Below are 27,905 nucleotides of genomic sequence, written 5' to 3'. Positions count from 1 at the left end.
TTCTTTGCTGGGCAAAATGGGGCAAGTTATTTAACTTCTTTTTAAATCCAGCTTCCTTATCTGCAAAATGAGGTTGATAATGGTCCCTACCTTATTAAGTTGTAAGGAAGATTAAAACAGAATTAATGTGTGGAAAGCATTTAATTAAAACGGTGCCTGGGGGCACCTGGGTGGCTTAGTCGGCTCAGATCATGATCTCACAGTTCGTGAGTTCAAGCCCCATGTTGGGCTCTGTGCTGACAGTTCAGAGCCTAGAGCCTGCTTCGGATTCTGGGTCTCCCCCTCTCTCTGCCCCTTCCCTGCTCGCGCTCTTTCACTCAAAAATGAATAAACATAAAAAAAACAAAAACAAACCAGTGCCTGACACAGCGGTAACATTTATTGAGTGCTTAGTGTTGCTATACCCACTGTGGCTATGAAGTTTTGTAACATGTTTGTCTATGCCGAGGAATGACACACACACATATGTGTGTGTATACATACACATAAAACCATTTGTCTGCGTTGTCTGTTCAATTGTATGTGCAGGTTTTTGATGAGAAGTACTTCCTGGTAGAAATGGATGATTTGCGACCAGAGAGTCACGCACGGCGATGTTTTGTGTGTCATGCTGACAGTCCCGGTCTTTTCCCCGTGCAGTGGAGTCTGAAGAATGGTTTACACATCAGCCCCCCTCCCGGTATGTAGTTGTTGTTTTCTGAATTGTCCATCAGGGGCTTCTTTTTGAAATGGCATTTATCTCCCTCTGTCTCTCTCTCTCTCTCCCTCTCTCTCTCTCTCTCTCTGTGTGTGTGTGTCTCTCTCTGTCTCTCTCTCTCTTCATGCCCCAGCTTGTCCTCAACATTTTTTGGGTCCCAAAACAAGTATAAGGAAAAGCCTCGATTCCATATATTTAAATATTTGCAAGTTATAAGTTAAGCTAAAATGATTAAGTCAAGTTACGTTCTGTCCTCCTACCTTGACAAATATATCTTCATAACACCTGGGGTCCCATGCACGTTCTTGGTTGGCCCCTCCTATGTGTGTCATGAGGGCACAGAGGAATGTGAGAGTAGGACAGGCAGAGAGTGTTGGCAGGGTTGGGAGTTGGCAGAGGAGGGGAGACCTCAGAACCAGAACTCGGAGGTAGGAGGCAGATATCAGATGACTTTCAGGTTTCTGGGCATCCGCTTAGAGTGCAGCTCTTCAGACTTGAGAGGGAGGTTTATGATTAAGAGTAGGACTCAGAGAGGCTGTAGGTAGGAAACCAGCAACTCATTTCCCTGGTGTTTGCAACTTTGCAAAATATCTTTGATCCTTTAATCAATGCTCTTAAATATGATTTCGTTGAGTTTGACTGAAATTTTTAATAATTATAGCATAGAATATCTGGACATGTTAAATGTTTATCTGCTTTTTATATCAGCAGTCAGATTACTTGATTGGAAGTCTGTGTATCCTTTATTAGTAGGCTGTGGGCAAATACAGCTTCGCTTCTTAAATGGTGAGTGCTGGAACACTGGGCTGGAATTGCTCTTATGTGTTAACAAGAGTCATAAACTCAGAACTTGTGCTGTTTATTCAGCCTTCATTCATCCAAAAAACATTTATGGAATGTTTGTTATGAGCCAGGTATTGGGCGTGTCTGTCACTGGGGAGGAAAAGTGAGTATGATGGTTCCTTCAAGGAGCAAGTAGGGGAAACAGTAATGGAGCCTCCCAGGTTCTCTCATCAGTGAACACACAGTGGGCACACCTGCCTGGTGGTGGTGGCAGAGGGGAACATGCCTACAGGAGGAAGTTCTTGCTTTGCTGGAAGACTCTGGACATCCCAAGTTCTTTATCTTACCGCTGCCTTTGTGTGAAAAGGAAAAAACAATTATTAACGATACTGGAGCTTTCAGCTTTGTTACAGACAACTCATCTATCTCTGTAAGTAGGAGGAAAGTAGTGGATTATGTCACTGGAAATGGCAGCTGGTTTACTGTGAGGAATAGAGGTGGAGGCAGAAGTGGAGTAGGGGGGACATGGTAACAGTCTGAGTTGGGCAGAGGAGGGACTGCAGGGGCCGTGTGGCTATCGGCTGGTGTGGTGTGGTAGCCCGCTGTTGCTCAGCTCTGCACGGCGGAGAGCTGGTCCAAAACGGTGGGGCAGCTGGGCAGATAGTTTTGCCAGGGCATCAGATCTGAGAGGCTTCTACCAAGAACCATGGTGGACTTAAGCAGACAGTTAAGCTCAACTTTTGTCTTCGGAAATGACTTCATGATTCAGGTTACAAGATGGTGTTGTGCTTCTGTACAACATGAATCTGGAAACAGTGCTGAGACTTTTATGTCAGGAGTGGCTAAGATGTGTAAGGACAGAGCTTCATGAGGGAAGAAAGATTATTTGCTGTCCCGTCCTTTAGAGCCTAAGTTGGAATAGAATGGATAGTAAGACTGGATTTATTAGTACAAACCAAATCCAGTCATAACTGTCTTAAATTCTTTTGGTAAACTGCTAGCAGCTAATCATATAAAATATTGTGGAAAATAAATGCCTAGTTTGAAGCTTGAAAGTTTAAAAATTTATTCAAAGTGGGACGCCTGAGTGGCTCAATCTGTGTTAAGCCTTCTGCCCTTGATTTCGGCTCGTGTCATGGTCTCATGGTTCATGAGATGGAACCCTGCATAGGGCTCTTCTCTCTCTCCCTCTCTTTCTGCCCCTCTCTGCACATCTCTCTCTCTCTGTCTCTCTCTCTGTCTCTCTCTCTGTCTCTGTCTGTCTCAAGAAAATAAATAACATGAAAAACAATTTTTTTTAATTTATTCAAAGGATTTTATTGTATTGCTATAGTTTGACCAAAGTTGATCTGTTTTAAAACATGAAAAACGCTTCTGATTTATAGGGTGTTTTTCCTCCTCCCTAAAAAGAGCAAAGTCCTCAAATTAGCCAATGAGAAGTTGTGGGTGGATATCTGGGGGAATGGAAAAGCCAGGCAGGCATGTGTGGTGTGAATTTTTGTTCTCATATTCTTACCTAGGCTACCCGGGCCAGGACTTTGATTGGGCTGACTACCTCAAACAGTGTGGTGCCGAAGCTGCTCCCCAGAGGTGCTTCCCCCCGGTGAGAACCCTGGTCCCCTCGCTGCCACGCTCCGGGTTCGCTGGGGACTGCTGTGCTTCTCACGCTCATATGCTTCGTACTCAGTCCCCTCGCTCAGCTCAAATAAGCATCTCATTGATTGTAATACAGTGGTGCAAGGAAAATTCATTGACTCAGGAAGTTAATGAATTTTTAAAGTTTATCAGGTTTTTTATTAGCTAAAATCATGAATTTTTTTAGTTCATAATTATTTTTGGTTGCTTAAGAATATGAAAAAGTGTTAATTAAGTGGAAAGAAATGGCTAAACTTATTTAAAAATACTTGCATGAAAATATTACATGCGTATGGTTTACAACGCTAAATAGCAGTAAAAAGCTCACAGCATAAAGCGGTAGGTCCCCGTCCCATCCCTCTCCGTGGTCTCCCTTCCCGGGAAGATTCGCTCCTATTGTTCTCACTGTTGTTCTGATACTTATACTTAAATCATTTTCAAAATAGTATGCTGCCGTCTTATGAGTCATTGATTTTAGACATGCCTATGTTATGGTAAGTGAACACTTAGCTATTTTATATTACCTTTTTCCTTGGTCTTAACCCACCTCTTTCTTCCTATAATTTTTGGTCAAATCTGAATTGATTATTCACACTATGATATGTATTCAGGTATTATTTACAGCCAAGCACTGCAGTATTTTATGGTTTTCTCTTTTTTATTTATCCTCAAGTTAATAATTGCCTTGTTTTTCATGGCTTAATTTTCTCCGTTTCTATTGTAGTTCTTCCCACACCTTCCCAGTAGCTTCTCCTAAGTCGGTCACATCGGGAAATCTGTCATCCCCCCCCCCCAATTCTATGAAACTTACAGTTTATTTGAGGGGTGGAGGAAACATTAATTATATATGCAGAAATTCCCTTACCTGACTCTGTCATTGAAAGTCATCTAAATCAGGGAGTCATCTTTTGATGAAACAGTCTATTTTAACTTAAGATGTATAAATCTGCATTCATGTGCTAATCTTTTGGTAAGGCCTTCCCTTTGCATATGGGTTGTCATCTCGTGTTCCCTTGAGTCTTTTCCTGACAGGTACCTAACATATATGCTGTACACACATGTGTATATACATCACATACACCCTAGGATTTTTAGTACAGTGAGAACTCTTGATACTTTGAAACAATATGAATGCAAAGTTCTTCTCAATTTGTCATTACTTTTCCTTTCCCCTCCCCCCCCCATCCTTTCACACTTGTCTTGCCCACCTGTTTTGGCAGCAGTTTCCTGGTTACTCCCACGTGTTGTTCTCAGTAGCGGCTGTAGTTATATGTGGGTGTGTAGTGGAGGACGGCAGCTGTCTCACCAGTAGGAACCCAGGAGCACCAAGAAAAGGCTCTGCAACCAACCACTTCTGCCGGCGTCTCAGGTTCTGCCATTAGCACAGGTTGCTTTGGCTCCCTCCACCTCAGGAGTGGGCCCTGACCGAGAGGACTGTGAAGAATGCAAGCATTTGTGCCTGGGTCCTAGTTCCATGTTTAGAGCAAGATGCTCGCATTGCCACCCTGTAGCCTTTCCCAGAAGTCTCTTTGGTCCAACTAGACCTGTGTATATTTTTGCTGTTTAAAGTTATTTCTTTGTATTTTAGGACAGAAGGGTTAAAATGCAAGATGTTCCCTAGGCATGTTCTCTTTTCCTCATGTCCATGACCACTTAGATACCCTGATGTAGGAACTTTGTCATTTCTTTTTTTTTTTTTTTTAATTTTGTTTTAATGTTTGTTTATTTTTGAGAGAGAGAGAGGGAGACACAGAATCCAAAGTAGGCTCCAGGTTCTGAGCTGCCAGCACAGAGCCCAACATGGGGCTCAAACTCGTGAACTCTGAGATCATGACCTGAGCCGAAGTCAGACGCTTAACTGACTGAGCCACCCAGGGGCCCTGGAACTTTGTCATTTCTAAGATTTTTCTGAGAGACATCCTTCTTAGCAAACTCCATTCTCTCTTTCTTTTTAAAAAAAAAATTTTTTTTTAATGTTTATTTATTTTTGAGACAGAGAGAGAGAGAGACAGAACATGAACGGGGGAGGGGCAGAGAGAGAGGGAGACACAGAATCGGAAGCAGGCTCCAGGCTCTGAGCATTCAGCCCAGAGCCCGACGCGGGACTCGAACTCACGGACCGCGAGATCGTGACCTGAGCTAAAGTCGGACGCCTAACCGACTGAGCCACCCAGGCACCCCCATTCTCTCTTTCTTTAGACAGGTTGCTCACTAGACTTGCCATAAAATTTTAATCCTGGGAACTGTCCTTCAGTGCCACCCAGGGATTTGTCTTTCCCCTTTCTTAAGATTTGAGATTCCTATTTTCTACATCTAATGGTCTCCTTCCTCTTTCTTGGTTTATTCCCTTGTTTTGATGGAGCCCATCTCCTAGTAGCTTCCTGAAAAGGAATGCAAGAGAGGTAAATTTTAATAGACTTTGCATGTTTGAAAAGGTCTTCGTTCTATTAACTTGACTGATAGTTTGGCTCAATGTGGAATTTTAGGTTAGAAGTTACTTTACCTGAGAATTTTGAAAACATCATTTAGTTGTTTTCTACCTTCCAACATAGCAGTCGAGAAGTTGACATCTATCTTTATTCTTGATCTTTTATAGATGACCTGCCTTTTACTCCTCCCTGAGGGATTATAGATTCTCTTTGTCACCATGTTTCATAGCTAAGCCATGGCATGGCCTGTCTTCATTCACTTGCTGGGTTCTCAGCACATTCTCTGTAGACACTTGTTCCTCTGTGCTGGGAAGTTCTCTTGAATCTCGTCTTTGATTTCCTTCCTTTCATTTTCTCTCTCCTCTTTTTCTGGAATTTCTTTTATTTGTATGTTGGCCCTCTGGATCAGACCTCTACTTTTCTTACCTTTTTCTCCTGTTTTCTGTTTCTTAAGTCTTTTTGCTTTGCTTGATGAAAGATTTCCTAAACTTTATTTCAGTCCTTCTTTAGAGTTTTTAATTTTTAATATCACATTTTTTAATTTTCCAGAACTATTTCTGTTCTCTGAGTATTTATTTTTAGCAGTGTACTATTCTTGTTTTAAGGATGTGATAGTTTTTCTTATCACTCAGAGGATGTTAATTGCCCCTGCCTTTTGAGAAATTTTCTTCTTGCATAAGAAGTTTTCTCCATGTTGCTTGTTTTGTCTATTTTGGTCCCTAGCTTTCATATTTTTAGGTGTCTGATAATGCTTGGTGGTTTGCTCCTATTTGAGAATGGGGGACTAAAAACAGATAAAGCTGATTGGAAGTTCTGAGCATGTTGGTGGGGATTGTCAACCCTAAAGTTCTCTTCAGGGTGAGGTCTGGCTGGCCATTTGTTGGAGACTCCTAACATATCTTCATGTGTTTCTTCCCGGGCTTGTCATATTACCATAAGAAGTCTTTTCCAATCCCTGCCTGGAGAGTAGAGGCGAGGGCTGGACCTCTCAGCATCCCACGTGCAAACCCCTGTTTTGGGCGCTGCATACATGCCCTCAGTGGTTCCTGTGTCCTTCTGCCCTAGAGTCTTGTGTCCTATCCTCTCTGAAAAATAAATCTCATCTCATGTACAGGAAGAAATGGGATAGTTTCCCTGGGGTGTGGAGACATGACCTAAGTGCTTCTTAAATGTTTTCAACAAATTAGTTCTAGATACTGTTCTAAATTTTAGCTTATAAAACGTTGCTGTTGTCTCCCGTTACATCCATACTAGTAGGTTTATGTAAAAAAACAAAACAAAAACCCCACTTTAGTTTTAGTGCTGTCAGAAGGAAGAGAGAATAATCAAATACAGAAGTTCAGTTCTCCGTTTTGACCCAGAAGCTGCAAATTTTAAAAACACATATTTTCCTTCTGTTCATAAGTGTCATTTATCCTGACTGACTTTCATGATATACAAGGAAGTAGGAACCAGGCAGCTTATCTATCGTGTGTTAGAGCCCTTTGTGGGAGGGAAGCGAACCAGCCATGGGTGAGAGCCAGTTGGTTCAGGGCACAGAGCCTTAGGTACTTTATTTATTAAAAACTCATAATAACCCAGTGAGGTAATGTTCTCAAGGTCATCTGACAGATGACAAAACTCAGGCAAAAAGTGGTTCCACAGCTTGAGTGAGGTCACACAGGTAGCAGTAATATGGGTATACCTGACCTTAAAGACCATACTGCTTATAACACCAAGAGAGATTATATATATATATATTATATATATTAATATAGTTATTATATATATTATATATTATATATTTTATATATTATATATATATTATAATTATATTAATATAAATATTACTTGGAATAATAAATCTCTCGGGTCAGCACGAGTTAATACTGAGTATGTGTTTGGATTTGATTCATATATTTTCTAGTCAATTACTGAGCATGAATTTAAGGAGAATATGAAGCTTGAGGCAGTGAACCCTCTTCTCCCCGAAGAAGTGTGTGTTGCCACCATTACTGCAGTGAGAGGCTCCTACGTATGGCTCCAGCTGGAGGGTAAGTGCCACACTCCTGAGAAGCCTTCCTGTGGCCCACTCTTCTGAGCCTTCCTGTTTACCCCTGTGATGTGACTTGTTAGACTTAGTCAATTAGCTAAATAGGGGCCTTGCTCAGAGACTTGTAATTTGTTGTTCTGGTTTTTTTTTTAATTTTTCTTTAACATTTATTCATTTTTGAGAGTGAGAGAGACAGAGCATGAGTGGGGGAGGGGCAGAGAGAGAGGAAGACACAGAATCTGAAGCAGGCTCCAGGCTCTGACGTGGGGCTCGAACTCATGGACTGCGAGATCATGACCTGAGCTGAAGTCGGACGCTTAACTCGGACGCTAAAGTCGGACTGAGCCACCCAGGCGCCCCAGAGACTTGTAATTTGTAATGCAAGATTCTTAGCCAAAAACTTGAGTTTCAAGTCCTTGAGTTTCAAATTTTAGGAAATGAATGTAAATAAAAAGCCTTCACTGCAGAGTCCTGTTTTCTTGAAGGGAAAGTATAAGGCAAGTGGCTATGTTTTAATGTCACCAGAATATATGAGCATGAGCATTCACACGTAGCTTATTTAAGAGATAATATTTTGTTTGCCCTAACCAATAGAACCAAAGTGTATGTAAAATAGAAAAGACATACTGAAAGTAATGTTCAGTGATTGAATGGGTTTGTGGCTGGAGAGCGTTACGTGAGCACTCAGCTGCAATTACTGAATATGGCCTGGGTTTCTTTTTTTGTTCGGCTACCAAACAGTCAGACTTGGTACCTACTGTTTCCAGTTTGTAGACTTGATATTTAATGCAGATGTCAAGGATGGTATTGAATACAGACTTCTGTGTAACCCCTGCTGGGCAGCCTCACTTCCTGATTGGCACCCACAGTCTGAGTACCAGAACCAATGTTCTTAGTGTGTGGAGCTGCCCCTGCTGCCTTTTGTTTCCCAGTTATTGTGTGGAACTGACTGTATTTGTCAGTCAGCCGAGTGTTTCTACTGTTAGTTCCAGTTGCCTATTTGCTGTTCCGTAACTAGGGGTCATTCTGTGTATTTGCTCCCCACTTTCATTTTTATACAGTTATGCGTAGGGGATGGTTTACCCTTTTTTCTTAATGTTTGTTACACATGAACAAGTATGACTTCTGTGTAAAAGGAACTTATCGAAAGACTTTGTGTCTGCATTATTGCAACAGTAGAACATTGTCCAGGAAGTACTTTATGAAGAAGGCTATTTAATGGTCTAAAAATTTTTTTTTAATCTAAACAGGTTCTCAGAAGCCCATACCTGAATGTATTGTGAGTGTGGAATCCATGGATATATTTCCTTTGGGCTGGTGTGAAACCAATGGCCATCCCCTCAGCGCCCCTCGCCGAGCACGAGGTAGTGGTCTTTTTCTGGGCCAAGGGGTGGATTGTTAAATAATCTGTCATGTGGCTGCCATCAATTAGGATGAATGTGGACATTTCAGAGAAAAGCAGAGTGGTGTTCTGATTGTTTATTCCTACATAGGGAAATCACTTATTGCAACCTGCCTGGATTGCCTGAACAGTTTCTGTGGGTCAGGAACGTGGGCGCAACGTAGCTGGGTGCTTTGGATCCAGCCCCCTTATGAGCCTGCAGTCAGGGTATCAGCCAGGACCCCAGTCATCTTAGGGCTCAAGGCAGGGAGGCTCTGCCACCAAGTGTACTCAGATGGTTGTTAACAAGACTCACTTCCTCGTGGCTTTTGGACTGAGGGCCTCAGGTCCTTGCTGGCTGTTGGTGGGAGTCTTCCCTCAGTTTCTTGCCATGTGGACCTCTTCGTCGGGGAGCCCGCAGCAGGGCAGTTGGCTTCCATCAGAACCAGCCAGGGAACACAGCAAGGTTGAGGAAGGTAGAAGCCAGGATGTTTTTGTAACCTAATCTTAAAAGTGACATCCCATCCCATAAAGTTTGTTTATTTTTGAGAGCGAGTGAGCGCGCCCAAGCAGGGAAAGGGCAGAGAGAAAGGGAGACAGAATCCCAAGCAGACTCTGCACTGTCTATGCAGAACCCTCCGCGGGGCTCAAACCCACGAACCGCGAGATCACGACCTGAGCCGAAATCAAGAGTCGGACACTTAACTGACTGAGCCACCCAGGCACCCACCACCCTTTTAAAAACAGCTCTATTGGGATAGCATTTACGTAACATAAAATTTGATCCTGTTATTTAGTGGTTTTTAGTACGCTCATGGAGTTGTACAACTATCACCGCAGTAAATTTGACAATATTTTCATCATCTCAGAAAGAAACCCTGTACCCCTTGGCAGTCACCTCTTTGTCCCCCCAGCCCTAGGTAGCTACTTCTCTACTGTTTTCTCCTATATAGATTTGCCTGTTCTGGACATTTCCTGTGGAACCAAATGATGTATGATCTTTTATGACTGGCTTCCTTTGCTCAGCATGATGTTTTCAGAGTTCATCCATGTGGCAGTGTGTTCTCAGTACTGTGTTCCTTCATAGGTTTTAATACTGTTCCATGGTAGTGATATGCCGCATTTTCTTTATCCAGGCATCAGTCAGTGGCCATTTGGGTTGGTTTCCGTTCCTAAGTCATTATGAAAAATGCAGCTGTGAACATTTGTGTACAGGTTTTTATGTGGACACATGTTTTCATTTCTCGAGTATAACTCTGTGTTTAACACTCTGAGGAACTGTTAGACTGTTTGCTGAAGTGGCTGCACCATCTTATATCCCCACCAACAGTGTACGGGGATTCTCCTTTCTTCTCACTACCCCAACCCTTGTTACTTTCTGAGTTTTTTATTTGTGTTTTATAATAGCCATGCTGGTAGATGTAGGGTGGTATCTTACTGTGGTCTTGAGTTGTACTTCCCTGATCATCAGCAATGTTGAGTATCTTTTCATGTGCTTATTGGACATTGGTATATCTTCTTCGGAGGAATGTCTGTTCAAGTCGTTTGCCCATTTTTTAATTGTTTTTTGTTGTTGTGTTGTTGTTGAGTTGTAGGATTTTGTTACATATTCTAGATATTAATACCTTTGTTATCAGATATGTGACTTGCAAATATTTTCTCCCCATTCTGTGGGTTGCCTTTTCTCTCTCTCTCGACGCACAGGAGTTTTAACTCTTAATGTAGTCCAATTTATTTTTTCTTTTGTCACCTGTGCTTTTGGTGTCATATCTAGAAAATCATTGCCAAATCTGATGTCATGAAAGATTTTCCCTATGTTGTCTTCTAAGAGTTTTATAGTTTTAGCCTTTATGTTTAGGTCTTTGATCCATTTTGAGTTAATTTTTGTATATGGTGTAAGGTAAGAGTCCAACTTCATTACTGTGAGTAGTCAGTTTTCCCAGCACTATTTGTTGGAAAGGCTGTACTTGTCCCATTGAATGGTCCTGGCATCCTTGCTGAAATCAGTTTTTCTTTTGAATATCTTTTCCTGTGTAGAAAATATTCATAGGAGTCAACTGACTTGTGAGCCTTGAAAATATTATTTTTGGTCTTTGTGTAAAGACTCTTCGTACCCAGAAAATGTGCCTCAGTCTAGATATTCAGACATACCAGCACTTAATTCATAGTACTTACTAGTTAAATATACACAGTGACCAGGTTTTTAAATGTGCTAATGTTAGCTTAATACATATAGAAACTGTTCTTTTGTCTGTTTTTCTTGACATTTATAGTTTTGTTTTCTTCTTACAGTCCAGAAACAGAGGAAAATTGCAGTGGTTCAACCAGAAAAACAGTAAGTAATAGAATAGTATAACAGTATGTTTAAATAATTGACATTTGAAAATTAGAATATCTAGAAAAAGAAATCACTATTTCAGAGAGTATATCTCATGTGTTATTTTGTCAGGTGGAAGCATAATTCTTTAATTCAGCTTCTGTTAGGTTACATATTTTTCCTTACAGCATATATGTTCTCTAAAATGGCATTGTATACAAAAGGGTAAAATGCCTTCTCAAGATGTTCCCCCCGTTGGGTCTTCTTTGGCTTTTAAAGCCTGAAGGCATTTGAATAAGAGAGGAAATAGAATCTCTGTGCTGTTATTTGTTATGGAAGAACAGAAATTATAAATTAGGATATGACTTGTCACAGTGAAAAAAACCTTGAGGTGGAAGACAGCAGCCCTATAAGAAAAGTGCACTCAAAGGGGTGACTTGGTGTCCCATTGGGGAACCCTTTGTAGCATACCTTCATACACAGCTTTTGGGAGGCATTTATTTAATTAGTGGTGCCTTAAAAATACACATACATGCGTGTTTCCAGATGCTGGGTTTTCAAGTCTATATTAGTTTGCTCAAGCTGCCATAACAGAATACCATGGACTGGATGGCTCAAACAACAGAAACTTATTTTCTCCCAGTTGTGCAGGCTGGGAAGTCCGAGATCAAAGTGCCAGCCTGATTCCATTCCTGGCTTGGCTCTCCCTACAGACTGCCAGCTTCCCATGCATCCTCACATGGTGGCACCAGCTGGAAGGGAGAGCCAGCCCTCCTAGATCAGAGTCCTGCCTTTACTTACCTCATAAGCGTTCTATCTCCAGACACAGTCACAGTGGGGCTAAGAGATACAACAAGTGAATTTTAAGGGGACACAATTCAATCTATAGCAGATTCTCTGTAAGTTATGGCTGTTTCTGTGGCGGTGTGAGTAATAAAACGGACAGCAGAAGCGGAGAGAAAGGCCACAGACTTCAGTCCCAGGCAGAGAAGTGAGATAGCAGTGTCAAAAATCCGGCCCCGGACTTCTCCTTGACTTAGTTGCCAAAACGGATCCAGAGTTTTAGTCAGAAAGTATTCCCAAAAAGATAAATCAGCCTTTTTCATTGATTGGTGCATATAGAATAATTCTCTGATTTGTAAAACATAATTTGTCTTTAATTTTGAAACTAATAAAAGAAGAAAACAGACCCTTGTAAGAAATGTGTTTGTTCTTTGACTATTGAAAAAAATGAACAATTTACTTATGGTTTGAGAATTCCAGAAGGAATTCTATAATTTGTTGTTCACATGAATGAAAAAAAGTTGATTTAAATATGAAGTATTACAGCACTGTCTGCAGACTGTCTGTTGGCTCATTAAACCATGTACATAGTTTTAAAAACAATTGTTAAAAAAAAAAATATGAGCAGGGAAGCACCTTCTGTTACACATTTTGCAATCTGCCACATTTGCTTTCTTCTTAGATTTGAAGGAAACTAACCCTCAAACTTTACTGACCATAAGGATTATCTCACTATTTTGTTGTGTTATCTTGACTCAGAATACCATCCTCCAGGACTGTCCATGAGGGCCTGAAGAATCAGGAGCTGAACTCCACAGACTCAGGTATAAGTATATGCAGTCTTATGGAAAGGTGGACCTTTATTTTCTTTTAATGGGCTATATCTTAAACAATACATTTGATTTATAGGATGTAGCTTCATACTTTTTTTTTTTAAGATTTTAATTAATTTATTTCTTAATTTTATTTATTTTGAGAAAGAGAGCAAGCACGAGCAGGGGAGAGGCAGAGAGAGAGAATCCCAAGCAGGCTCCATGCTCCACACTGAGCCCGACTCGGGGCACAATCTCACCACTGTGAGATCATGACCTGAGCTGAAATCAAGAGTAAGCGCTTGACCAACTGAGCCACTCAGGCACCCCAAGGTTTTATTTTTAAGTAATTGCTACTCCCAGCCTGGTGCTTGAACTCACAACCCTGCGATCAAGAGTTGGATGCTTTACTGACTGAGCCAGCTAGGTGCCCCCAAAATGTAGCTTCATAGAGGGGGCCCTTTTTTTTTTTTAAGTTTATTTATTTATTTTGAGAGAGAGTGGGAGAGGGGCAGAGAGAGGGGATCACAGGCAGGCTCTGCACCGTCAGTGCAGAGCATGATGACCTCACAAACTGTGAGATCATGACCTGAGCCGGTCAGACACTTAACCGACTGAGCCACCCAGGCACCCCCATAGAGGGTTCTCTTTTTTTTATTTTATTTTTTTGCTTCTTTATTTTTGAGAGAAAGAGTGCGAGTGGGGGAGGGGCAGAGAGAGACGGAGACAGAATCTGAAGCAGGCTCCAGGCTCTGAGCTGTCAGCACAGATCCCCGATGGCAGTGCTCGAACCCACAAACTGTGAGATCACGACCTGAGCCAAAGTCAGACACTTAACCGACTGAACCATCCAGATGCCTCGAGGGTTCTCTTAATTGTGACCTTAAAGACTTATAATTGTCCAAGATGTATCTAGTTTAATAACTATCTCTGGGATGATATTTCTGTCCATTTATAACTATTCTCTGGTGATCACTTGGGTGCCAAGGTCGCTGGAGGTCAATATTCTCGTTCCTGAGTTTAGATAAAGAACCAGAGGCTTTCCAGGCAATGCACTTTCTTTTTTTTTTTTTTTAATTTTTTTTTTAATGTTTATTTATTTTTGAGACAGAGGGAGACAGAGCATGAGCAGGGAAGGGGCAGAGAGAGAGGGAGACACGGAACGTGAAGCAGGCTCCAGGCTCTGAGCTGTCATCACAGAGCCCGACGCGGGGCTCGAACTCACGAACTGTGAGATCATGACCTGAGCCGAAGTCGGATGCTTAACCGACCTGAGCCACCCAGGCACCCCCAGGCAGTGCACTTTCTTAAGCTGTGTGGTTGGGGGGTGGATGTTTATTGTTCTTTAAACCTTTTTTGTGATACAGGTTGTGTGTATATATTTCACAATTAAAAAACAGTGCTGGGAAAACAGATTGTCCCAGAGGCAATGCCTGATAAATGAAACAAGAATCATTGCTGGAGGCCAAAGCCTGTTGTCAGGGGGTCTCTCCTTGGAATTGTTCTTGGCTCCACCTTTGCTTGTTGTATGCTTCGCATCTTGGCTGTGTGTGTTCTAGCACAGATTATGCATTTGGATGGTATTTAGTAAATGCTTAGAAAAGAAATCAAAGCTCAGAGAGGCCACACAGCTTTATGAATATAGATGGGTCAAAAATACAACTTGGATCTTTCTTGGTTCAAAACACACACTTTTGTCTCTTCCACCCACTGCCTTCTTATTATGTCACTTACACATAAAAAAGTAATTAACTTTAGTATAATAACCAGTTTGCTATACTTGCTTACTTTTATTTTCTGATAGCTCCTTATGAGACTTTTCCCTGTGTTTTTTTTTTTATTTTTTTTATACTTATTTATTTTTGAGAGACAGAGAGAGACAGAGTACAAGTGGGGGAGGGACAGAGAGAGAAGGAGACACAGAATCCAAAGTAGGCTGCAGGCTCAGAGCTGTCAGCACAGAGCCTGGGGCCAGGCTTGAACTCACAAACCGTGAGATCATAACCTGAGCTAAAGTCGGACACTTAACCAGCTGAGCCACCCAGGCGCCCGACTTTTCCCTGTGTTTAACAGGCCTGGTGATAGTGGCACTATTGTTTTATTCATAATACTGTTTTTTTTTTTTTAATGTTTGTTTATTTTTGAAAGAGAGAGAGAGAGAGACAGAGCATGAGTGGGGGAGGGGCAGAGAGAGAGGGAGACACAGAATCCAAAGTAGGCTCCAGGCTCTGAGCTGTCCACACAGAGCCCAACATGGGGCTTGAACTTGTGACCCATGAGATCATGACCTGAGCTAAAGTCGGATGCTTAACCGACTGAGCCACCCAGGTACCCCTATTCATAATATTAAAGGGAAGGTATTTAATCTTTCCCTATTAAATAGGTGACTGGCATGTAATTGCTAAAGACGTTCCTTTCTATTTCTGGTTTTCTAGGAACCTTGGTCATAAACACATGCTCACATTTACAAAATAATTTTTCCTTAGCATTGGATGATCATATGATTTTTCTGTCTAAGCTTATTAATGTGGTGCATTTCAGTGGTAGATTTTTTTTCCTAATGTTGAATCATCCTTCTGTTGCTTGCTAGGGTAACTCTTACTTGACCATAATGGTATCTTTTGAGTACCCAGCAGAATAGCATTAGTGAATATCTTTTTAAAAATTACCCACGTTTTTATTGAGATAAAAGTGACATATAACATTATATTAGTTTTAGCAGTGCAACATAGTGATATGATATTTACATACATTACAAAATGATCACCACAGAAAATCTAGTTAGTATCTACCACCACATATTATACATTTTTTTCTTGTGATGAGAACTTTTAAGATCTGCTCTCTTAGCAACATGCAAATGCACAATACATGGGATTATTACTACACTCACCATGCTGCACATTACATTCCCCAGGACTTACTTATATTTTATAACGGGAGGGTTGTACCTTTTGGCCACCTTCACCCATTTCGCCCACTCCCTGCCCCTGCTCTGGCAACCACCAGACTGTTCTCTGTATCTGTGAGTTATGGCTTTGTTGTTGTTGTTGTTTAGATCCCACATTCAAGTGACATCATATGATATTTGTCTTTTTCTGAATTATTTCACTTAGGGAGTGAACTCAGGGTCTGTTCATGGTGTCACAAATGGCAGGACTTCCTTTTTTTTGCATTTTTAATTATTTTGAGAGAGAGCGCACGTGCTTATGAGCGGGGAAGGGGTAGAGGGAGGGAGAGAATCTCAAGCAGGCTCCACACTGTCAGCATAGAGCCTGACGTGGGGCTTGATCATGATCCGAGCCAAAATCAAGAGTTGGTCGCTTAACCGACTGAGCCACCCAGGTGTCCCAGGACTTCCTTTTTTTAAATGGCTGAATAATATTCCACTCTGTGTCCATTCATCTATCCATGGACACTTAGGTTGCTTCCATTGCCTTGACTGTGGTAAATAGTGCTGCACTGAACATGGCAACAGTAGGTGCAGATGTCCTTTCAAGTTAGTATTTTTGTTTCTTTCAGTTAAATTCCAACCAAAGTGGAATTGCTGGATCATATGATAGTTCAATTTTTAACTTTTTGAGGAACCTCGATACGCTTTTTCCTAGTGGCTGTACCAATTTACATTCTAATGGTGTACCAGTGTTCTCTTTTCTCCACCACCTTGTCAACACTTGTTATTTCTTTTCATTTTTTTAAGATTTTATTTTTAAGTGATTTCTATACCCTTTGTGGGGCTGGAACTTACAACCCCAAGATCAAGCGTCGCATGCTCTACCAACTGAGCCAGCCCGGTGCCCCCACACTTTTTATTTGTCTTTTTGATAATAGCCATTCTAACAGGTATCTCTAATGAGGTAATATCTCATTGTGGTTTTGATTTGGTATCAAAAGGTAAGGTAACTCTTTAATTTTGATGCACTACTGGCTATTCTAATGCCTACTAAAATTCTAGGATTAAGACATTAATATTTCTCAAGTGACCTCAGCCATGTTCTTTTTGGTTTGCGTTTTGTCATTGTTCTGGTTACCTTGGAAACAGTCAGACTGGTATTTGCATGCAGGAGTTTCACTGGGCAGTGCTTTTTGGGAACAGCTCCAGGGTGCGGGAAGGTAAAGGAAGCAGGATTGGGCAGAGGGAGAAGTTGAGTTGCAGTGCGGATGTAACAGAAGTTTCTTCCAGCCCGCGGGGGAGCCTTTTAGCTGGCGTGGCACTTGGAGTTGTCCCTAATTGAGGGGTGGTGGCCACACCTTTGTACTCCCTCTTTGGTCAGTGGTTAGAAGTGGGCTGCTGCTCCCTGCCCACTCACATAGAGTGGGACTTTGGGCAGGGTGCCTCCTAGTGAGAGGGTAGGCAGAGGGTAATTCTGGGATGCCTTACAGCTGAAAGCCATAAGCTGCCAACACTGCCAGCAGCGGGGAGCGTACGGGCCTTAATCCTGAAGAGGGGGATGTGGGTGGCATAGTTCAGGTGGAGAAGGGGGCACAGACCTGCTGATCTCTGTGCCAAGACCACATCCTTAGTTCCGCAGGGAGCGTTGTGTGCTTCAGGATCCCGTCAGCAGTGGGCAGTGCTCACGTGCCCTTTCCCCACCGGTGTCCATCAGCAGGGCTTCTCTCCGTTTTATGTGGAGAGGAAGATTCGCTAGTGTCTTTGAGTCTCTCCTATTTATTAGCGGAATTGTCAACCATGATGAGGGAATAAAAAACCATTACATTGAAGTATAGCATTCACACAGAAAAATAGTTGAAGAGAGGGGTCTCTAGGCACACTTAGACCCCACGGTACTTAAAGAACTTAGAGATGTATTCATAGTACACTTTCAGCCCTCTGAGGAGTCCCAGACATGGGAGGGTCTCCACCTCATGGAAAGAACATTGCCAACATGCTAGTTTGGTGGGTTTTAAGGGGACAAACTGTAGTTTTGGAAAAGATTCACTATCACTGTCTAGAACTTTTCCAAAATAGATTATTGAATAGCTGATCATCAAGAATCACCATGGGTTCTTAAAGTCAGTCCTTCACTTCCTTTATTGATAGCCATGTGGGACTCTGGAACAGTGTTGAATTAACCCTGAAGGTAATCTGCAGATAATTCAGGTCGGTGCTTGATTTGGGCAGAGGGATAAGCTCCGCGATGGAGCTGTCATAAGGATAAGGCATTTCAAGGCGCACTCAGACAACCCTAAGCTTCAGAATATGTAATGGTGGATAAGCTTGTTCCCCTCCCCCCCCCCCCCCAGTAACCCAATTTTGGAAAGACAGAGTGGAAAATGACCATTGTAAACATTCATTTCTCTTCACTCCCCAGTTATGATCAATGGAAAATACTGCTGTCCAAAGATATACTTCAACCACCGTTGCTTCTCAGGGCCATATCTGAACAAAGGAAGAATCGCTGAGCTGCCTCAATGTGTAGGACCTGGGAACTGTGTTCTAGTCCTCAGAGAGGTGAGATTCTTGCCTCGGGCTAGAGAACTTGGGGATTTCACAGCAGCCTCAGAGACTCGTGTACACAGGAGTCCGCCCTCCATAAATGTGGCAACTCTGGGGTTATTGGAAGCAGCTCACTCTTTTTATGTATTGTTCCACAAACCAGACACATCATTACTTTTGCTTCCGAGGGAATATCACCTAAGCATTTCTCCACATACAGCAGCAGGTTCACCTCTGTCAGCATAGACAGGTCTTTTGTCAGAGGCCACCTGAGCACTGTGCAAGGATGAGCAGGGGCATCGTCTGGGAGTCAGAGGCTGTGTGGCGCTCACGGGGACCATGAGATAGCTGCTCGCCGGCTGTACCTCCTGAGCTTCCCAGCCAGCCGCCGCGCGCTGCGCACAACAGCTAAAAAGACTGTTGGGATTTTTAGTCCGTGGGATGGCAGGGCAGGGTCTGGGGAGGCCGAGCGTCTGTGTATACCATGACTGGCAAAGGATTTAGAAGCATATGCCAGAGTAGTTTTTAATTCATGGTGCCTATTTCTTCCTGACCATAATAATGTTTTGAAGGTCTAAGAGGGTGTGATCTCCTAAATGACATTCTGGGGGATAGCAAGATTCTAATGGTCTGCTTTTCTCATTCCCAACCCGTATTTCGGCTTTAAAAACGGAGCACAGGTCCTCACTTTACTTATCAATGCAGCCTATAAACCCAGTCGTGTCCTTCGGGAGCTGCAGCTAGACAAAGACTCTGTGTGGCATGGATGTGGGGAGGTCCTAAAAGCCAAGTGAGTAGACTTTTCTGCCCTTTATTCTTATTTGTCTTTAATGGGCCATAGAATTCCTTCTTTCATGAATAATGTTAGTTATGTTCCCTCAGACAGTTCTTCAACTGTTTGTGGTGAAGGACCAGGTTTGTTTTCTTTTTCAAGTTTCTATCCTGTTGTAGGCCAGCACTGTTATAAAATACGGTAAAAATGAGGTGTAAGAAATAGGAAATTGAAAGGACATAGAACGCAAAAATAATTTGTTTTTAGATTTAAGAGCCATAAAATTACTTTTGCAAATTACTGTGAAAGTTTAAAAACATTAGCTCTTGTTTTCTGACCTGGTCTTGCCATGCATGGATGGGGGACAGTTAGCAGGTCAACCTGGTCCATGACCACCCTCTGAGGATCACTGCCCAAGGGTAAAGAAAGACTTCCTAGAAGTCACTTTGCTTTTAGTAGTTAGTGAAGAAGCACCTATGTGAAAACCTTAAACTGAGGAACTGGAAAACAAGAGTCTTATTTGCTACTATAAAAATTCAGTGCTTAGCTGTCATAGCTACTTAAGTGATAAATTTGATTTAAGTACAATATGCATAAACTCATATTCAGAATCCTCAGACTATAAAGGGCATAGACTCTTCTGAAAAGCAAAGATATTTTTCAGGTCTTTGAATGCACTTGATTTTTTTCTGGGTAATCACTAGCCCAGTAAACTTTGTGTCTGGCATCTTCCACGGCAGATACAAAGGAAAGAGTTACCGGGCTACTGTTGAGGTAGTGAAGACAGCGGACCGGGTGACCGAGTTCTGCCGGCAAACCTGCATCAAACTGGAGTGCTGTCCTAATCTCTTCGGCCCACGGATGGTTCTGGACAAGTGTTCTGAGAACTGCTCTGTGCTTACAAAGACCAAATATAGTGAGTCAGGTTTTTCAAACTTGTTAACTATAACAGCTGGCCATACTTTATATCTTGGAAAGTTTTTATTTTGCAGACCTTCACCTATAGCAGAGGTATGCAAACTGTTTCTGTAAAGGGCCAGATAATGAATATTTTAGGCTGTTGGTCAGATGATCTCTATTGCATATTCTTCTCAGTTTTATTTTTACTTTTTAAAAAACACTTTTAAAGATGGAAAAGCCATTTTTAGCTCGAGGCCATGAACCAGATTTGGCCCACAAGCCCAAGTTTGCTAACTTTCACATACAGTATGTATATAAATTAGCTGTTGCATTGAATAGGATATGTAATTCATTCATACAGTGTGCAAGTATTTATTGTGTCTACTGTGTGCCACCACTGTTCTAGCACTGAGATTGGGATGCTACAGTAAAGAAAAAGAAAATTCCTGTCCTCATTGAGTTTACATTTTAATGTGGGAGATAGATAATAAACAAGTGAACAAATAGAGATAGGTACCGTGGAGAAAAGCGAAGCAACTTAAGCGAAGTAGGGGTGTGAGGAAGGCTAGGGTGGGTTGCTGTTCGCAGATGGCTAGAGAGGTCTTCATGCAAGGTGTCAAGCCAAAGGAAGCAAGAGAGCCAGCTATGTAGACCGCAGGGTGAGAGTGCTCCAGGCAGGGGGCAGCCGGAGCGCGCCTCGCGTCTGCCGGGAGCAGCACAGAAGCTTGGGTGGTTGGGAGGCATCAATAACAGGAGAGGAGGTGGCTGTGGGCCTCACTCAGAACTGTCAAAACAACACCTGTTCCCTCTCATTGCTTATCTTCTCCCATGTGAAACTGCACCCAAAAAAAAAAAAAAAAGTCATACAAGATGAAATTTCCAATTTGGAGCCTTGTCACGGCATTGTTGCCCAAAGACAAAATTCTGATCCTACCCTTCCTTAAATTTTACAAGCCCTGATGTCACTTGGGAGGCTTAATACAGAGGAAGATTTTACCTTGTTAAATTTGAAGATTTCTTTTAGGGACCTCTAATCCTGTGCCTCTTAAGCTTTATCATGCATGCGGATCAGCGGAGGATCTTGTTAAAATGAAAGTTCTGATTCATCAGGTCTGTGGGTATCTGGGATCTAAATGTGTCTGCTTTTCCAGCGAGCTCCGAGACAGTGTGTTTGATGCTGCTGAGCTGAGGTCATTTAGCATGATGAGGTTGCTAATCAATGTTTGAATCACAAAGTCATATAGGAGCCTAACTTTGTCGTTTCTATTTATATTTGTTGGACTAAAAAGCAGGGATTGTCTTAGCTTATTATTGTGTCAAATTCAGCACTAAGTTTAGCACATTGCAGGTATTAGTATCTAAGTGAAATATATCTGCTCTCTAAATACATGTATGTCACTTTGAGCTAATGGAAGATATGTGGATTTTATTATGCTTTTTGTCTAAATTTATTTTTTGTAATGATATAAGCCTAGACTTTGGAGAGAGTGTTTATAATTTTTCCCAGTTAGTAATTTGAGTGATACCAAATAGATTTATATATTTTAGAATTCATTTTTTACAAAAAATTACATTCTATTTTGTTACTACTTTAGTAGGTAACATATATATTTAAAATTAGAATATATATGGTTCATTTTTGGAATTGTCTTTGTATTCTAAAATTTATATGAAAATGCACAGGATCTAGAATAGCCAAAACAATCCTGAAAAAGAAGAATAAAGTTGGAGAACTTACTCTGACTTCAAGTTTTACCATAAAGGTTTAGTTATCAGTAGTGGGGTATTGATTAAATAGTTACACATAGTGATGGGACAGAACAGAGAGCCCACAAATAGACCCAAGTTTATGTGGTTACATGATTTTCAACAAAGATGAAAAATGTAACAGGGAAGGGAAATTGTCTCAACAAATGGTACTGGTACAATTAGATTTCCAAATCAAAAAAACAAGAACAAAACTCCTTGGCCCCTACCTCACTGTATATGAAAACTAATTCAAGGTGTATCACAGACCTAATGTAAAAAGCTAAAACTATAAAGTTTCTAGAAGAAAATAAGATAACCTCAAGATCCTGGGGTAAGGAGAGATTTCTTAGAGAGGATGCACTAACATAAAGGAAGAAATCACCAAAATTAAAAACTTCTCAGAGAATTCCTCTCCAGAATAGAGCAAATACTCCCACAACTCAGTAGTAAGAGAAGTGTGGCAGCAACAGAAAGCTGGTGGTTGTACGACATTGTGAATAAGCTAAATACCACCAATTGTGCATTTGAACATAGGTTAACTGTATGTGACTTTTACCTCAATTTTTTAAAAATTAAAAAGAAAATGTTCTGGAATTAGATAGTGGTGATTGTCACCAACATACTGAATATACTAAAAATCACTGAATATGTACACTTTAAAATGATGGATTTTATATCGTGAATTATATCTCAATAAAAAAGAAGCAAAAAGAGAAAACCATTCTAAAAATGAATAAAAGGCTTGAATAGGCACTTCACAAAAAAGATACACACATGGCCAATAAGCACATGAAAACATGCCAATACCATTCGTCCGGGGAGATGCAGATCTAATCTATAATGAGAAATTACTGCACATCCACTAGATTGGCTAAAATGAAAAAGATTTGACAGTCCTTCAAGTTGGCAGAGGTGTAGAGCAACTCATACATTGCTGGTTGGGATGTCAAATTATGCAACCCTTTTAGAAAACTGGCAGTTCCATACATCTATGGTATGGTCCAGCAGTTTTACTCCAGGAAAGTGAAAACATGCCCACCAAAAGCCTGTACAAGAATGTTCATTGCCACATAATAACAGCCAAAACCTGGGAACAGCCAAGATGCCTGTCAACAGGAGAACAGTTAAACTAGTATATTCTATACAATGGAATGCTGTTCATCAATAGTAGAGAATGAACTATTTATACATACTGCAGCATAGGTGAAACTCAGGAACATTATGCTGAGTGAAAGAAACCTTGTCCCAAAAATATCTACTGAATGGTTCCATAGATGAGGCAAAACTAATCTATACCAACAGAAATTAGAATACAGTTGTGGTTGCTTCTGGTGAGGGGGACTGACTGGGAAGGGACCCTGGGGACTAACTAGGTTGATGGAGGCATTCTGTATCTTCATAGGGGGAAGGTTAATTCAGGTTTATGCATTTGTTGGTACTAATTATACTGTACATTTAAGATCTGGACAGATGAGATTACTCCACAGGATGGAGTTTAACCTTAATCAAATACACTGTACCTGTTTTCTGCTGTGCTAGTAGAATCTCTTGCAGTGCGAGGTGTACAGAAGTCATGAAGTTGTCTCATTTTTCTTTGTCATTCACATTTAGCACACTATTATGGAAAGAAGAAAAATAAAAGAATCGGAAGGCCACCTGGTGGGCATAGTAACTTAGCATGTGCCCTGAAAAAAGCCAGTAAGAGAAGGAAGAGACGGAAAAATGTTTTTGTCCATAAGAAGAAACGCTCCTCTGCATCTGTTGATAACACCCCAGCGGGCTCGCCCCAGGTATGAGATCGGTGAGGTACTGTCTTGTCTAGAAGCCAAGATTTACCGCTCTGTAGTCCAGACACAGAAGGAACACCTGCAGGCCTCTCTAACTCAGATCCCTGCTCAATAGAAGGTGGTTTTGTGACCTGAGAGCTGGTTTGTCTTGAATTTCAGTGAGACTTTTCTCTCCATTTCCTCTAGGGAAGTGGAGGTGAAGATGAGGATGATCCAGATGAAGGCGATGATGATTCCCTAAGTGAGGGCAGTACATCTGAGCAACAGGACGAGCTACAGGAAGAGTCAGAAACGTCCGAAAAAAAGTCATGCTCTTCCTCTCCCACCCAAAGTGAGATATCTACATCGCTGCCTCCAGACAGACAACGGAGAAAAAGGGAGCTTCGCACTTTTTCATTTTCTGATGATGAGAATAAACCTCCTTCACCAAAGGTACCATTTTTAAAATGCACTGTCATTTTTTTCTCTCTCTAGACTTGCCCTCTGAGAAATGATTGTTAATGATGTTGTCATTCCATTTATTTCAGTGGCTGCTTATTTTAAGTCAAAAAAAAACAAAGTTTCATTGCTAATTTATCTGTAGTAGCCTGTCATTTAGTTTAGGGAAAACTGCCCTTTTTTTTTTTTTTTAATAATATATATGGTCCTGTAGAAATAAGTTATTTATCCTTTTGATTCTTGTTAAACTATTTTGTTTGGTGTATTTAACATACACATATATGCATATTATATAACATACACACTATAAGAATGGCAGTTAAGTTACTGTTTTAAAACTGGGTTGTAGGTGCACCTGGGTGGTTCAGTGTCTGACTCTTGGTTTCGGCTCAGGTCATGATCTCACAGTTCATGAGTTCAAGCCCTACATTGGGCTACATGCTGACGGTGTGGAGCCTGCTTGGGATATTCATTCTCTCTCTCGCTCTCTCTCTCTTAATTAATTAATTAATTAATTAAAAATAAATATATTAAAAAATAAAACTGTATTTTAAATGTATTGCATGAACTGAAGCAGTAAATGATTTCTCCTTATGATTTAGTTAAGCCTTCTCTCTTCCCAAGTAGCATCCCATTTGCTTCAGCACCCTACCAGAGACTGAGTTGAAATAAACCAAGGAACAAATGGGAGATTTAAAAACCATTTTTCTCTGTTAAATTGTCCAAATTATTTGTGCTGAAACTTCGAGATAAATTCTTCCCCATTGGTATTTCTTATTATCAAAGACAAATATTTCCTGAATACCTAACGTATATGGACCTTGGCCATCTTTGCTGGGAGAAATCATGCCCTAAAACCACTTTAAATCTTGCCTCAAAGGGTTATGGATTTCTATAGAGAGACTTTTTTTTTTTTTTAGAATAAGATAGCTCTGACATCTTTTGGTTTGCTTTTGTTATGGGGACTGAAGGAAATAAGGATTGAAGTTGCTGAAAGGCTTCATCTGGACAGTAACCCCCTGAAGTGGAGTGTGGCAGATGTTGTTCGGTTCATCAGATCCACCGACTGTGCTCCATTAGCAAGAATATTTCTAGACCAGGTAATTTTAGAGACCTTTGATTTTCATTAATTTGTCTCTTTTGCAAAGGACTATGGATGTAACAGCAATTTATTTACAAGTCGGAAGAAAAATATTTCTATCCAAAAGGAAAGAAATGTATTTCCTCTTTTACGAGTAGTAGAAAGATGATTTTAAAAGGCTATTGAGCTGACTTGTTCCACAGTTGAAGCAGATTATCATTGCATTGCCATTTTTCCTAAGACTTTGTTTCCATCCCCCAAATATTTAAATGGCTTAAAATCAAGCATGCCATGCTTAATTGTGCTCTTCTTTTCCAAAAGAATGACTTGCTTGTTTTTAAAAATAATTAACATCTATAATGTGTTAGAATCTAAAGTGGTGATCAGTTTGGAGGCAAGTTTTCTGAAACGAATAATCTGTGACCTTAAATAAATACTAAATTAAATTTTGTTTGGATAATTGGGGAGATTCCAAACTGAACATGTTTGAAGAGCTCATCAGCCTTTTATGAATGTTACAGAGTAGGAAAATGTTGAAATTTATAATTAATATTTTCTTTCAGTTTTAGAAAGAGTTCTCTAAAGAGATGTTTCTTTGGCACATCTAGTTGCCAGTTACAAAACTAGTTTGTTTATTGAATTTCTGCAGAGCAAAAAGTGTAGAATGGTTTCTTATCCTTGGTAAAAGTTTGTCATTAATTCTGAAGACTCATTAGTATGGAGGACTGTGAGGGGCACTTAGGAGAAACTGTGTGATACTTGTTTAAAGGGGAAAAATTATAAAGGAAAGCACAGGGACTCTGATTTTGACACAAGCCAAAGTGAACAGGGGCTGACTTGATGGAGCTGCCATCCATGTGCACATCATAGATAATTTGTATTTTATGCCTTAACAGGAAATTGATGGGCAGGCCCTATTGCTCCTTACCCTTCCCACTGTTCAAGAATGCATGGACTTAAAATTGGGCCCTGCCATCAAACTCTGCCATCACATAGAGAGGATCAAGTTTGCTTTCTATGAGCAGTTTGCCAACTGAGAAGGACAACCAAAGTGAGCTGTGTCTTTGAAGCACAAATGCAGCGAATCCTTCTCCCCACTCTACAAGTGGCGCTGACACGGTCCGGGGGCTCCGGGCCCTGCAGACGTCGGCTTGCTCTCTTTGCACTTTCAGGGAAGGAGGACCCACAATGAGGAAGCAAACACTGCACAGAAGTGGCTCTCCTGCCAGTGGAAATGTGGGCATCTGTTGGTCAGCAGATTGCAGTTTTAAAAAAAATAAAGGTTGTGAAGAAAAGACTCCTGTAAGAAGAATAAGCATTTCCAGTGGTGTGGCCTGAAAACAAAGAATAATCTAGGCTGCTGGAAAGCATCCTTATGGTTGTTTTCTTTTTGTTCTGTTCCTTCCCATTGTAGAGTGAACTTTGTTCTCTGCTTTCCCTTTCTTGGAAAGAGAGGACATAGCTTTAAGTCAGCACTGATTTGGGACTGTGCCTAAGGCACATCAGTGCTTCATTGTCATTGTGTTTTTAAGCTTTTTTAAATTAAAACAGTTCATTTTGGGGATGATTACGTGGCTCTAGGGTTTTGAATGTACAGTCACACTTTGATCCATTTTAAAAGCTATTCTTAGGAGTTCCTTTGTTTACTACCTCTGTTGATGATTGAGCTTACAGCCATGTATAAGGTTTTTTGTATGATGCCATTTTTAAGCAACATGAACACTAAATCTATGACAGAAGCTGGAGGGGGAAAAAAAACACTGCTTAAAAATCACATGCGAGCACTTACACAGTTCCTGACCTGATGTGAGAACCCTACTGTCATTGTTCCCTGTCTGGAGCCAGCGTGGGCTCCCGGTTTTAGGTGGTCTCTCAGAGATTGTGGGCATTTCCATTTAGTTGCTCTCTTGCTGTCAGTTCTCAGAGGGACTTCAGTGGCTTTTATTTTATGTTTACTTTTCTCTACAGTTGTCTGTTTCCTTTCTAGAGTCCTCACTTTGGGTAAAAATCGGTAGGTGTTCCTTGGACCTACAGTAAGCCCATCTCCCTTTCTTTCTTGGGGTCTCCAGCAGATAGAGTAGAAGTACAAGAGAAAAAATGTTTCAGGGGGTGATGCAGAGCACGGAGTTTCTGTAAAACTGTGTCCTCATATCCTCAGTGGCTGCACAAAGATTGAGAGGTGGTTAAGGATTCTGGAAACCTCTTTGCCTAGTCACATTTACATGTCTTTTTGGTTAAACCTTTAAATGGCATGTAATCTACAAGCTGAAGGTTCCCACTCAGCAGTTCAACAACTTGGTTTTCTTTTCGGTGTTTCTCTTGGCCCGGCTCAAGTTGACATGAAACTACAGGTGAATTTTCACTTAAGACAGCACTGCTAGCTACTATTAAGTAATGGCATTTGCTGTACCATTCCAGCTGAGACGAATGAGGAAACACACACACGTAGATTGCTTCCTTTAAGTGGTTTGCATTGCTGAATGTTTTGTTTTTTAATTATCCTAGTCACCCACAAATTTATAACCTAATCACTCATCTTTAGGATATAAAAATGTTTTAAAACTACAAAACTGAGTAAATTCTCAACAGCTATACAAATATAAGGTAATACTATTACAGATTTAAACGGACTGTGATACTTCCCTTTTCTTCCTCTCCCCCATCCACACCAGTTTATAGACATAGGCAGACATTCTGTGGTCTGCACCCCTATCTTCATTGGATCATTTATGAACCACCTTAACTCAAGCCTCCAACCAAATCATATATTAAAGCATCCACTCTTTGCTTAGGTTAGCACCATGTAGACCTGGAAAGAAGCTTCATTTAAATAAAAAATATGTTGGAACTTACTCAGAGATCCAAGTTTAAA

At 41.0% G+C, this 27,905-nt stretch overlaps 1 protein-coding gene across 1 annotated transcript in view; it reads left to right on the top strand.

The window, feature by feature from the left end:
- SFMBT1 (Scm like with four mbt domains 1) overlaps positions 1-26,600 on the top strand; it is a 126,438-nt gene extending 99,838 nt beyond the window's left edge. Inside the window, exons 10-22 of the mRNA XM_047096769.1 lie at positions 529-679; positions 3,001-3,083; positions 7,451-7,577; positions 8,827-8,940; positions 11,250-11,292; positions 12,817-12,881; positions 18,182-18,321; positions 18,987-19,096; positions 19,819-19,994; positions 23,339-23,517; positions 23,701-23,946; positions 24,924-25,052; positions 25,930-26,600. Coding sequence (XP_046952725.1) covers positions 529-679; positions 3,001-3,083; positions 7,451-7,577; positions 8,827-8,940; positions 11,250-11,292; positions 12,817-12,881; positions 18,182-18,321; positions 18,987-19,096; positions 19,819-19,994; positions 23,339-23,517; positions 23,701-23,946; positions 24,924-25,052; positions 25,930-26,070 — 1,704 coding nt within the window. The 3' untranslated portion in view covers positions 26,071-26,600. The remainder of the gene's footprint in view (positions 1-528; positions 680-3,000; positions 3,084-7,450; positions 7,578-8,826; positions 8,941-11,249; positions 11,293-12,816; positions 12,882-18,181; positions 18,322-18,986; positions 19,097-19,818; positions 19,995-23,338; positions 23,518-23,700; positions 23,947-24,923; positions 25,053-25,929) is intronic.
- Positions 26,601-27,905: the final 1,305 nt, after the last annotated feature.

The sequence above is a fragment of the Lynx rufus genome, unplaced genomic scaffold (genome assembly GCF_022079265.1).
Source record: "Lynx rufus isolate CCGP_SWC_20201006 ecotype Redwood Valley unplaced genomic scaffold, mLynRuf1.p SCAF_4, whole genome shotgun sequence".
In the NCBI taxonomy this organism is placed as follows: domain Eukaryota; kingdom Metazoa; phylum Chordata; class Mammalia; order Carnivora; family Felidae; genus Lynx; species Lynx rufus.
Note: the sequence above shows the minus strand (reverse complement) of the source record. Positions and strands in the feature narration are given on the sequence as shown.